The following is a 13303-nucleotide window of genomic DNA, read 5'->3' on the forward strand; positions in this document are numbered from 1 at the left end:
GTTAATGCACGCCACACTCTGAGCTGCATCCAATCAGAGCTGCAGCAGTGAGCGTGTCATCCTGTTCTTCCCCAGTGATTTGCTTGCTGGTGCCATTGAGAGCAGTGCTGCGGAGGAGAGGTGAGGCAGGACAACATAAGCCCTCCCCTGAAAATAAGCCCTCTGGTGTTTTTCTTTCCAAAAAAAATAATGACAGTGTCTTATTATCGGGGAAACACCGTACACTGAAGACATCAAAGATTCATCTGAATATAAATACAAAGTTTAGGAAGTGGCTCCTAAAAATCAACACAAATGACCAATACAAGTCTCCTCTACCATACAGCACGACTACTCTATTGGGTAAATTCTCCTAGACCTTTCTCTATATCCAATCTAGACCTGAACCACATATAGCCACACTGCATCTTTGAAGAAAAAAGTTTCCCAGACTCAATTCCACACTAACCTGCATGTCTAACAAATGAACTCAAACAAATTAGCCAATCCCCCAGTATGCATACAGTCTATTCTGTAATGTTAACCCAGTCAATTCAACAAAAATAAAGCACTTACCTATGTGCCAGATGTTGTGCTAAAGGAAAGGGCTCACACAGGGAAGACCCTTGAGCTAAGCCCTGAAGTCAGTAAGGGTCCAAGAGATGGAATCAAGGATGACACTCTAGGTACTGGAAACAGCAAAGGTGCATAGAGAGTGAGGAGAGGAGGGAGGCTGGTAGCAGGGAAAACAATTAGGAGGCAAATGAAATAGACTGGGTGAGAAGTGGTTAGAGCTTAAACTATGCTGATGGTTGGGTAAATTTAAAAAAAAAAAAGGAATAGAGATTAGAAATGCATGCAGGGAGAATCAACAAAAAATAGCAACTGAATGAATATGGAGCATGCATGATGGTAAAGTGCCAAAAAGGATTCTAAGGTGGTAGATCTAGAAGACTGAAACGATATTTGTACTACTGACAAAAAAAATTTTTTTTTAATAGGAAAAGGAAGAGTTTAGGGGAAAGATAATTAGCTCTCTTTTCAATTTGAGAGAACTATGTAACATCTATTTGGAGATCTCAAGCCAATCAACAAGAAATTATCAAGAACTTACGAGTCAGATAAGACTGAACAACAACAAACAATATATCCTACTGTGTCCTTTCCTCTACTCCCTCCTAGAAAGGCAGGACTGGATTATTTTATAATACTACAGGCTGAATGATTTAGGACTGTGACTCTGGATAACATGCAACTATAGAAATGAAGAAAAACCTACATTTTCAGCTTCCCCTCTTTGAATCACCTTGCTTTTCTCCATGGGTCCCAATGTAGATGAAGGCCAGAGGAAATTTCAGGACAGCAACAGACAGAATTCTGATTGAGTTCTAGCAACCCTAAGAGCTAAAAACCTTTCTTGGCCAACTGTGCCTCCACTTTCTGAAAGACTGAAATATACCTTCTAAAGCAGTCAGTGTTAGAATGCAGCCCAAAATTCAGTAATTCTGATGGAGAAAGGGAACTATGGGCTAAAATACACATATTCCTTTTCATTATCCTTGCTATTGAATAACCCTGACCAGCTGAGAAGTGAACGTGAAGTCCACAAAGAGACAAATGAAAAAATCCATTGAAGACACATAAAAGTACCATCCAAGTTTAGAGTATTTTTGTAGAACTACATGAATACAAAAGAAGTTATCCATATTTTTTTTTAATACACTACTGACCTTTCTGTTAAGAATGTTCTAGGGGTGGCCAGGTAGCACAGTGTGTAAGAGCACTACCCCCAGTGTCAGGATGACCTGGGAATGGAATCCAGGCTCAGATACTTAGCACCACACCCAGAAATAACTGGCCATGTAACCTTGAGCAAGTTACTTAACCCCAATTGCTTTAAAAAAAAAAGAATGTTCTAGTACAAAATGTCCACACCTTTTGACCTAGATATTGAATTGTTAAGTATAGAGGGCAATGACAAAAAGAAAGCTGTCACACACACCAAAATAATTATAGCAGCACTTTTTGCAATCGCTAAGAATTGGAAGCAAAGTATAAAGCAACAACAGCTATAGTTCATGAATGTAATGGCATATTAAGCTAAGTTTTTTTTGTCTTTTTCTTTTGGAAGGGGGAAGGCAGGGCAATTGAGATTAAGTGACTTGCCCAAGGTCACATGGCTAATGTTAAGTGTCTGAGGCAGAATTTGAACTCAGGTCCTCCTGACTCCAGGGCTGGTGCTCTATTCACTGCCACCTAGCTGCCCCTAAGCTAGTTTTTTAAAAAAGAATATGATGAATACAGAGAAGCATGGGAAGACATGTATGAATTAATGTGAAGTGAAGCAAGTAGAACCAGGAAAACAACTATAGCAACATAAATAGAAAGAATAGCAATAATACAAGTAAAATTTAATGCTTCAAAATAACCAAACTAGGCACCAAAGAAGAAATATGAAAAAGCATCTCACCCTCCTCACTGCAAAGGTTTGATGACTAAGCAGTGTGGAATACTGCATATATATTGTCATACTTGTCCAATATGTTGGACAAGTTGAACCGTCTATTTTCCTCTTTGTTTAAAGTGCTAATCTATGTGAAGGAGATAAGGAAACAAAACATTGGAAATAGTGGAAAATATAAAAAACAAAATACATTAAAAATTGATCTTAAAAAAAGATTTTCTAGTCTCTTGCACACTGACCCAGTGCATCCTGTTAGGTACAAACTAATACTAAAACAAAAAGGGGTCATACAAAAGCATACATTCCTACCCCCTATACATCAATTATTTGGGACATTTCTATTCTTCTCAACTCTAAAAAACAGCTTATTCATACACACAAGCCAATATGTCAGGGAAACCAGAAAGCCTATTAAATGCATAGGCCCACTCATAAAAGACACTCCACCAGCTTTAATACAAACAGGCCAGTCTGGTACTTCCATTCCTATACAAACATATACAATGCCATGAAATACCCCCCCCTTATAATAATACATAATACATACAGCGCTTACTATGTCCCAGGCATTGTACTTAGCATATTTGATCTTCACAACAGCCCTAGAGGGAGGTGCTATTATAATCCCCATTTTACAGAGGAGTTAACTGAAGCAGAGGTTAAGTGACTTGGCCAGGGTCACACAGCTAGCTAACTGTCAGATGCTAATACTGAACACAAGTCTTCCTGATGCCAAGCCCTTCATGCCCGGAGCTCCATCCACTGAGCCACCTAGATGCCCCAATGCCAGTGGTAGTCTTATTCTTCCCATGTAGCCCCTATTAGAGAGATATATTCCACACACCCCTCCTATGTAGGTTATACACAACTACACCAATACACATGAATTAGTGGGGACACTTCCATTCTTCCCAACTCTAAAAGCCAGCTTGTTTATACACATCTCCATGCACACAAAATGGCCACTCTGGAATCCATATACAGGTCAGCCCACCATCTTTCTTCCACACAGAGGTTAACTTGGCCACTGATCACACCAGAAGACGAGTGTCCCCTCCCCGCTCCAACCACTATCTGATACTCATTCTATGAAATTCTTAGGACCTACAGGGTCCAGCCTGCTAGGGATGCCCCCATCACACCTATGCACAAAAATGTTCTGCCCCACCCTCCCACCCGGGTCTCCTGCTCCCTTCGAGACTCAGCCTTCCCTAGTCCCTGCAGGTGTTAGCAGCTACTTCCCTGGAGACTGTCTCCCATCTGTATACATCTTGCCTTCCCTAGTAAATTCCACTACGCCTCCTCCGTTAGACTATCAGCTCCTTGTGGGCAGAAGCAGCGGTTCTGCCTTTCTGGGTATCCCTGACTCTTAGCTCCGCATCTGGCACCTTGGTAAGCAATTAATGAATGCTTGTTGACTCATTGGTCCAGTATCGCCTCTATTTGCTCCTTCCTCTTTTGGGCGCCCCCCGCTCCCATCCCCGAACAGTTACCCCCCGGGAGGAGAGGGTGCAAGGTCTCTCTCCCGAGGCCATGGTAGAGCAAAACCTGGCCGGTGACAGGGAAGTCTGAAGGTTCCCCCCAAAACAAAACAAACAATTCTATCCACTCCACATCTGAAAAGCCATCCCCCACCCCCAGCGGCGGGGGGCGGGGGACGCTTCGGTTGCTAGGACTCCCAGCAGGGGGGAGAAAAGGTACACGTACACGTGAGAACACACACACACACACACACACACACACACAGAGGTTCATGCACGCCCCGCCCCCGCCCCCTCGCTGGGCATCCGCATCCCTCCCCACAACTCCGCGGTGGTGCCTCTCCCACGGCTCACCCGCTTCACACCCACCACGCCGACACCCCCTCGTCCGGGGACGCTTGCAGGTCGCTCTTCTCCGCCTCTCCCCCGGGACAAACCAGCCCAGCCTGGAGCCGGTAGCCCGAGGAGCCGCTACTTCCCCGACTCCAGCTTTCACTTCAAGTGTCCCCGCCCAATTTCCTAAAGCTCCACTGCCTCCTCCTACCTCCCGCCCCAGCCTTCCCAGAGCGCGTGCTACACCCCCAAAACACTCAGCCCCATCCCAGACCTCCCGCTCTGTGGGACTATTCCATTCCCGCCTCCGCAGGGGGAAAGACTGATCTTTAACTATTCCATCCTGGCCCGCAGCAGGTGTGTGGATAAGAGAGATTTGTCCTCAGCATCGGACCATTCTATTCCCTCCCGGTGGAGGGGTGTGAGCAAAAGAGATTTGACCACAGCAACGGACTATTCCATTCGCATCAACTGGAGGGGTGTGAAAAAAAGACTGGTTCTTAGCACAGGACTATTCCATTTCTGCCTGCTACAGGTATGTGGGCAAGACAGATTTGTTCTCTGCACTGGACTATTCCATTCCCGCTAGCTTCAGGGGTGTGAGGGAAAAAAGACTTGTCCTTAGCACGAGACTATTCCACTTCCTTCCAGCTGCAGAGGTTTGGGAAAAAGGGATTTGCCCTCAGCTTCGGACAATACCATGCCTGCCAGCTGCAGGCGTGTACGGCAGGCCAAATTGGGCCTCAGCACTAGATTCCATGAAATGGGAGGCACAAAGTAGCACGTGATACGTCCTTGACCCGGAAGTAGAGAGAAACGCCTAAACCCGCTGCCTGAGCGGAAGTCGCCTCGCTCCCCAGTTAGTTTTCTATAGTTTCTGTGCATCTTTCTCCTCTTCCTGTTTGGTTTGCGAGCGGTTGTTGGCGACGCTGAGCACCTTTCTGCCCTAAGACTTACACCTTGCTGCCGCTGGAACCTGGGGTGAGTGAGCCTTAGGGGACCAGGCAGGGCCAGGCTTAGGGCTTGGGCGTACGTTTAAACGGAAGCCGATCTCGCTGTGCGGCGGGGCTCGTCCTGTGCGTGGGAACGCGGAGCTGGCCCCAGAACTTTTTTCGAGGTGCTGGGCGCGTGGCTTCCGGGGAGGGGGCGCTGCCTGTAGAGACTCCGGACCAGCCGCCGGAGGAAACGGCCTTGGTGGCGCTGCTCCCGGGGAGAATCCGACTTCAATGTCTTTTAAAACTGCTAGACCGTGAAGGGTAATGGAAATGGCTCTGGATCCTGTAGGACAGTGATTTTAGAGCTGGAAAGGACCGTGGAGGCCAAACCCTTTGCTTTACAGATGAAGAAACTGAGGCACGGAGAGGTTAAGTGATTTGGCCAGCTAGTAAATATTCGAGGCGGGATTTGAACTTACCATCTAGCGACAAACAGACACAACTTCCAGGTGATTCCTGGAATAAGTAGAATATATGTAATCGATATTAAAAACAAATACTTAAAAACATAAATTCAAGAGACAATGAAAATATATAAACACAGTATAATGCATAAAATACATATTAAAAATAAATATATGGGACTATATATAGTGCATATGTGTGCGTATAAAGGAGTATTGATGAGGTCAGTGAGTGATTAAGGGTGGGAAGTTGCTGGAGGCTACCTGGAGTTGACAGACCATGGTGGGCTAGGCCAGTTCTAGGGTGGAATGATATTTTGATAGGCTCAAGGGTGGGAAGAAGATGGACAGTGGAGGGCTAGGCTAGTAACCTAGGTCTGGGCCCAGCCACAATGTAAGGCTTATGACCTCATGCAAATGGCTCATCAGATGGGATGATTTTAATCAGAGTTCAAGGGAGGGGTTCCCTGAGCCTGTACTTGAAGGACTCAAGGGGGCTGGCTCCCAGAACCCATACCTCATCAGTATCAGCTCTAAATAAACTTTAGGTAAGTGCAATATGACCTGTGTTAGTGTGTTTGCAGCTTCTTCCATTTAATGGATAATGCAAAACCAAACCTGATTGTTTCAGTAAATGTTTATGCAAGGTCTGGTATGTGGTAGGCCCTATGCTGGGAACTCTTAAGATCACTGATACTAATATTAAGATATTCTCTCTCACTAGTTGTGCTGTTTTCTGGCTGCCCTGCTGAGACCTCACAATGTCTTCCCACAAGACTTTCAGGATCAAGAGGTTCCTTGCAAAGAAGCAGAAGCAAAATCGTCCCATTCCTCAGTGGATCCGCATGAAAACTGGCAATAAGATCAGATACAACTCCAAGAGGAGACACTGGAGAAGAACCAAGCTGGGTTTATAAAGGATTGCTACCGTGGTAGCATAGATTTACTCTTTCATAATCCAAAATGCCTTACCATACCACAACCCTGATTTTGGAAATTCCAAAGGTGCAGACATAAACTTCTTATTCAGAGATTGCCCCTTTTGTTTTCATTTATTTCTTTATTGGTTCTGTGATATAGATGTTTTTTTAATGATAATAACTGCTACTTACTTAAGCTTTAAACTCTACAAAGTGCTTTGTCAGGAACTGACCCAGTTTTCAGAAACGGCCAAAGATGAGGAGAGGTGCTTGGTGGCATAAGGAGGCTAAAACACATTATCAACAAGAGCTGTACAAAAGAAGCCATGAAAGTATGTTCTTGGAAGGTTATTGCTGGAAAAGAAAGCTTTCAGTGGTACAAGTGAAGAAACATTCATTTGCACAGCTGCAGTGGTCCATTGCTACTGATCATAAGCCATAGGAACTAGGCCCCAAGCATTTTGGCAACAATTACTGGGACAGCAGTTACATGGAGTAGGCTGGGATGGGCAAAAGTCTGCATCTTGAGAGTATCCAAATGTCACATTTGATCTTTACATTGAACCTATGAGCTAAGTGCTACAAGGGGATTGTTCCCATTTTACAGTTGAAATAACTGAGGCATAGAGATATTAAGTGATTTTGATCATAATTGTTCAGCTAGTAAATGTGGAAGAGATCCTAGGTCTTTCCTGACTCCACATTGAATTATTCTTTCCACTGTATAGATACCATGCTGCCTTAAAATGGGACAATAATGCAATCCCTACACCTCAGAAATTTACACCCTAATGGAGAGATATGATACACTTAGGCACCATAGTAAAGTGTGCTCAGTTTGGATTACTGGATGTGATTTATATCTTAGTTCAAATTTTAGCTTTGCCACATACAGCAAGTATTAAGTGCCTGCTATATGCAGGGTACTCTGTTAGGTGTAGGGAATACAATGAATGGGGTATGGCAGGGAAGCTATGCAAATGTGCCACCTAAAGTGCTGGGCCTGGAGTCAGGAAGACCTGAGTTCAAATCCAGCCTCAGACCTTCTTAGCTGTGTGACTTTGGGCAAGTCACTTAAAAGGCTGCTGGCCTTAATCCACTGAAGAAGGAAATTGAAAACCACTGTAGTATCTTTGACTAGAAAACCCCAAACGGAATTTCAAAATAGTTGGAGATGACTGAACAACGTTTCAATTTAGTTGGTTTCCTTTAAAATCATATATTTTATGCATTTAGAAACTCTTTAGTAGTGGGTCCTTAGGTTTCACCAGACTGCCCAGAGAGGTCCATGAGGCAAAGTTAAGAACCCCTATTCACCTGTAGTGAGAAGAAATTAATAAAATAGTAATTTTAAACATGGATTTTTTTTGTAAGGAAAAGGGCAAATCCTTAATTCCTTTCCCTACACTGCCTATCAATTCTATTCAATGAACACTTATTAAGCATTTACTAAGTCTTCCTCAAGGACTGTGCTTACTACTGGGGAATACAAATTGGGAAAAGAGAGTTGCTGCCCTGTAGGAGTTACAATCTGTTGGGTAAAGACTACTCACAAAAATGGTAATTGGGGTGGGGGTGATTTTCTGGAAAGTCCACATTCCAGATCCTCTTCAGAAGGACAAACAGTGCTCTACCCTTTAGCCCTCCAGTCAAAAGGGAGAGGGAGTTTGAGGTGTTTTAAGTGTCTAAAACTGAGTCAGTCATCTTTCTCAAATCTCTAGTGGCATTTACTGTCCATAACTACTAATTTTGTCATGTAGTAAAGTGACACTTTGCATTATTTTTACCTCTTTCCTGTATATTTGTCTTCAAATAGTAAGCTACTTGAGTGTTGTCATTCAAATATTAAATTGATAGCCCATAAAACATAAGTTCACCTTGTTTGAAGTGCTACCTAGTGATGGCAAAAGCAGAATATTGAAACATGACATTGACCCCCTAAACAAAATCATCCACAAATCTCACCAAAAGTGAGTCACTACATTTTTAATGAACAAAAAAGTGAAAATGAAGAGAAACAATTAACGATGAAAAACCCAATAGGACCTAGAGGAGGTCCAGCATCTAGGGAGAAAAAGAATAGGTTTCTACTGGGTAGTGAGGGTAAAGATGCTCCCCAGCCTTCTCAGCCTAAGGGTGGAGACCTGGGATCAGTCCAAGATGCAGTCTTATATGCAGTGATCCAGCAATTTCTCTACTTGACATATATAACCAAAGGTCAAAAAGATCCAAACATACCAAAATTATTCAGAAGAGTACTTTTTGTGATAACAAGGAACTAGAAATGAGCCTAACAGTAGGAGAATGACTAAACAAAGTGGTATATGAATGTAATGAAAATATGTGGTCAAAAATGACAAGATGAGAATTCAGAGAAATGAGAAAGTATATAAACTGATGCACAATGAGATAAGCATAATTAGGATAGTATGCACAATGAATACAATCAAGTAAATTAAAAGCTAAAAATAAGCCATACTCTTAATTACAATAGCCAATCATAGTCTCACAGAAAAGTAAATATATTTACCTACAAGGATGGGCATAATTTGGCATACCTTAGAAGAAACAATCACTGTCAGGTTTGGGTTTTTGTTTTTGTTTTTTTTTTTTGCTTTTTTGGAGGAGGGAAGGCAGGGCTGTTGGGGTTAAGCAACTTGCCCAAGGTCACACGGCTAGATAGTCTTAAATGTCTGAGGCCGAATTTGAATTCAGGTCCTCCTGACTGTAGGGCTAGTGTTCTATTCACTGTGCCACCTAGCTGCCCCAAGTTGTTTATTTTTTAACAATAAAGTCTAGTAAATTAATGAAAATTGAATATGAATTCCTATAGTAGAATTAATTGTTATGATATAAAATGCCTATGATTAGACATGAGGCTAATGCTGTACTATACAGATAATTAGCAACATATGGTGCCCTATCTTCAGGTAGCTTCTGTTCTACCATAAGATCACACAGATTTCAGATGAATATCCAAGCCATAAGAACAATAAATGTGTTCAACTTTCGCAGATTAACAATAAAGGTATTACCATTGACTCTTTGCTACTTGCACCAGAGAAAGGATCTGACATGGACAATCCCTAAACCATTTGTATTTACACCTAGATACTGCTAATCCACTTTGTTTTAATTTGGCTATATTCCAATCTGGAAATGCGATACAATTTTCCTATTTTCTCTCCTCATCTCCTTGCATTCTGCATCCTACTATGAAGAAAAAATATGGGTGCTTAGACCAGTGGAAAGTCACAAACTTAGTAGTTACGCTCAAGTTTCCCTCAAGAAGTGGAAGTGGTTAAAGGTTTTTATGGTTTGGTTTTTTATTTCAAAGGACTTCCTAACCAGAACATATCTCAGATTCAAAGTAGTAATTTGTTGTAGTTACGTAATGAGTCATATGTTGTAGTTAGTCATCAGTTGTTAAAATTTTGAAATCAGGTTCATTGGACAGTGTCTGTTTAGTTCAATAAACAATAAGGGCCTACTGTGCACTAGGCATGGAAGATACTAAGACAAAAATCCCCTCGAGGGACCTTATAATCTACTGAGAGGAAACAACATAGACCAGTAAGAACAAAGAAATTTGAGGAGGGTATCACAATTAACAATGAAGTGAGAATCAATAAAGGCCTTTTGAAGGAGATGACATCAAGCTGAGCGCTGAAGGGAGCTAGTGGTTCTAAGATGTAGAGGGTAAGAAGAGACAGCGTTCCAGGGATGATGAATAGCCAGCTCCTAAAAAGGTACAGAGATAGAGATGGAAATATGTATGGGGAACATCAACAAGGCCAGTTTGATTGGAATGTAGAGGTAGCAATGTAAAATCCTGGAAAGACAGGTTGGAGCCAGATTCTGAAAGGCTTTAAATACCAGAGAAGTTTATATTTTATCCTAGAGATAATAAGATATGTTATTGATGTCTCTTGAAAAGAACAATAAAATGGTTGGACCTGTGTTTTAGGAATATCAATAGGCAGCTTTAGGGATTTCTGATTTTATATAGGGGATGATAGAGAGTAAACAGCAGAGGACTGAAGAGGAAATGAAATTATCAGAAACTTGCCCAATTGTATGCCAACAAAACAGAGAGGAAATAAATGAAAATTTACAAAAATATGAAATACCCAGATTTTTTTTTAAAAGAGGAATAGACCAATTAAATAACCCAAAATCAGAAAAAGACATTAAGCAAACCAAAAATAAACTTCCAAAGTAAAAAATCCTAGAACCAGTAGATTCACAAGTAACATATCAAACATTCACAGAGGGGCGGCCACACCCAGAAATAACTGGCCATGTAACCTTGAGTAAGTTATTTAACCCCGATTGCTTAAAAAAAAAAACATTCACAGAACAATTGATTCTAATTCTACACAAACTTTGCAATAAAAAAAGAGCATACTCTTAAAATCTCTATTAAAGATATGGTTTTGATACCTAAAACAAGGGTGTGACAAAGCAGAGAAAGAACAGACCACTATCCCTAATGATCACTGATGGAAAATTTTTAAGTGAAATATTAGCAAGTAGGCTAAAATAATATAGTAGAAAGGTTATATACTATGACTAGGTTGGATTTATATTCTTAATATAGGGTAGGTTCAACATAAGTCACGTTAACATAAATAATAAAAACCCATATGATCCTATCAATAGATGCTGAAAAGGCCTTTGACAAAACCCAACTCTCATTTCTATTAAAAACACTCAAAATCATAGAAATAAAGGGACTTTTCCTTAATATAGTAAAAAAAAAAGTTATATAAATCCATGAGAAAACATTCACACATGCATATAAAAAGAAGTCTTTTTATTAAGCTGAATGATAAATCAAGGATGCTCATCACCCCAGTACTATTTACATAATGCTAAAAATGCTAGCTATAGCTATATGAAGAAGAATTTGATATAATAAGAATAGGCAGAGAAACTAAAATTCTCTATTTTCAGATAATATGATGGTATAACTAGAGAACTAAGAAATTAATTGAAATAATTTAAGCAAAGTTTCAAGATATAAGATAAATCACCAAAAATAGAATCAGCATTCCTGCATATTTCCAACAAAAAACTAGAGGGGTGGCCAGGTGGCTCAGAGAGTAAGAGCACTGGCTCCAGTGTCAGGATGACCTGGGGATCAAATCTGGGCTCAGATACTTAGCACCACACCCAGAAATAACTGGCTGTGTAACCTTGAGCAAGTTACTTAACCCCAATTGCTTTAAAAAAAAAAAAACAAGAAAAGAAAAGAACTAGAAAGAGAAATTCCTTTCAAAATAACTACAAAAGCTATAAAATACTTGGGAGGGTATCTTCCAAGCTTTGGGCAGGACTACATGAATCTAACTTTAAAACACTCTGCAGAAATAAAGACAGAACTAAATAGTTATATTATAAAAGCATTAATTACTCATGGGTTGGTGAAGCATATATACTAGTATTACCTAAATTAATGTATTTATTCAGGGCTATACCCACCAAAAATTTTTATAGACTAGGAAAAATAACAAAATTCATATGAAGGAACAAAAGGTCAAGAAATATAAAGGTTAATAATGAAAAAAAAGTGGAAAGAAAGCTTGGGTCTATAAATACTAGATTTCAAATTGAGCAAAGCAATAATCATTAAAATGATTTGGTACTGGTGAATAAAGGTTTATCATTAAAACAAATTAAAAATAAAATAGCATAGTGTTTGATAAACCCAAAGACCACAGTTGTTGCAGAAAAGACGCACAATTTAACAAATGCTGCTGGAAAAATTGGAAAGCAGCCTGGCAGAAATTAGGTTTAGACTTGGGGCGGCCAGGTAGCACAGCGAGTAAGAGCACCGGCTCCAGTGTTGAGAAGACCTGGAGATCGAATCCCGGGCTCAGACACTTAGCACCCACCCAGAAACACCTGGCCATGTAGCCTTGAGCAAGTTACTTAACCCCAATTGCTTAGGGGCGGCCAGGTGGCTCAGCAAGTAAGAGCACCGGCTCCAGTGTCGGGATGACCTGGGGATCCAATCCAGGCTCAGATACTCAGCACGACACCCAGAAATAACTGGCCGTGTAACCTTGAGCAAGTTACTTGACCCCTATTGCTTTAAAAAAAAAAAGAAATTAGGTTTAGACCAACACCACATACTATACCAAGATAAGCTCCATATGGATTCAAACCCCAGATTCATATAAATTAGAGACTCAAGGAAGAAATTACTTTCAGATCTGTGAATAAGAGAAGAGTTTGAATTCATGGCTAAATAAGTGATAGAGCTGATCACACAAGATAAAATGAACAATTTTGATTATATAAGATTTAAAAGGTTTTGCATAAACAGATCTAATGTAAAACTTATAAGAAAAATAGATAACTGGGGAGAAAATCTTTGCAGTAGATTTCTTTGGTAAAAGTCTCATTCAAAATATATAACAAACTAATTAAAATTTATAAGACTAAGGACTATTCTCCAACAGATAAATGGTCAAAAGATATAAACAGCTAGCTTTCAAAGGAAGAAATCCAAGCTATCAACAATATATAAAAGAAATCTAAATCAGGGCAGCTAGGTAGCACAGTGAATAGAGCAAGGGCCCTGGAGTCAGGAGGACCTGAATTCAAATCCAGCCTCAGACACTTAACACAAAAACTAGCCATGTCACCTTGGGCAAATCACTTAACCCCAATTGCCCTCCCCTCCCCAAAAAGGGAAAGAAAGAAAGAAAGAAAGAAAGAA

At 40.7% G+C, this 13303-nt stretch overlaps 2 protein-coding genes across 8 annotated transcripts in view; one reads left to right on the forward strand and one right to left on the reverse strand.

Moving 5' to 3' along the window:
• LOC138153720 (GON-4-like protein) overlaps positions 1–13303 on the reverse strand; it is a 79225-nt gene that overhangs the window by 41296 nt on the left and 24626 nt on the right. For 4 of the 6 annotated variants that reach the window (XM_069078084.1, XM_069078086.1, XM_069078085.1 and 1 more), the window contains exon 1: positions 4279–4435. The exons of 1 other annotated variant lie outside the window; for it this stretch is intronic. The gene's annotated coding sequence lies outside the window, so the exon portion shown is untranslated. Of the gene's footprint in view, positions 1–4278; positions 4436–4531; positions 4664–13303 lie in introns of those variants that run through there. One more of the 6 variants, XM_069078087.1, reaches the window with a different exon arrangement.
• LOC138153724 (large ribosomal subunit protein eL39) lies at positions 4870–6687 on the forward strand. Of its 2 annotated transcripts, none has more exons than XM_069078091.1 (2): positions 4870–5238; positions 6381–6687. In XM_069078091.1, the coding sequence occupies exon 2, from the start codon at positions 6418–6420 to the stop codon at positions 6571–6573; it is 156 nt and encodes a 51-aa protein (XP_068934192.1). In that variant the 5' UTR covers positions 4870–5238; positions 6381–6417; the 3' UTR covers positions 6574–6687. The 2 variants fall into 2 exon arrangements, with proteins under 2 accessions (XP_068934192.1, XP_068934193.1); XM_069078092.1 differs by lacking the exon at positions 4870–5238 and adding an exon at positions 5586–5610.

This window comes from Petaurus breviceps, unplaced genomic scaffold, assembly GCF_028583685.1.
Source record: "Petaurus breviceps papuanus isolate PSGF00001 unplaced genomic scaffold, PetGlider_PUasm1.0 91023, whole genome shotgun sequence".
In the NCBI taxonomy this organism is placed as follows: domain Eukaryota; kingdom Metazoa; phylum Chordata; class Mammalia; order Diprotodontia; family Petauridae; genus Petaurus; species Petaurus breviceps.

Coding starts and splice junctions, on each gene's coding strand:
- LOC138153724 (XM_069078091.1), top strand. CDS start 6,418: ATGTCTTCCCACAAGACTTTCAGGATCAAGAGGTTCCTTGCAAAGAAG.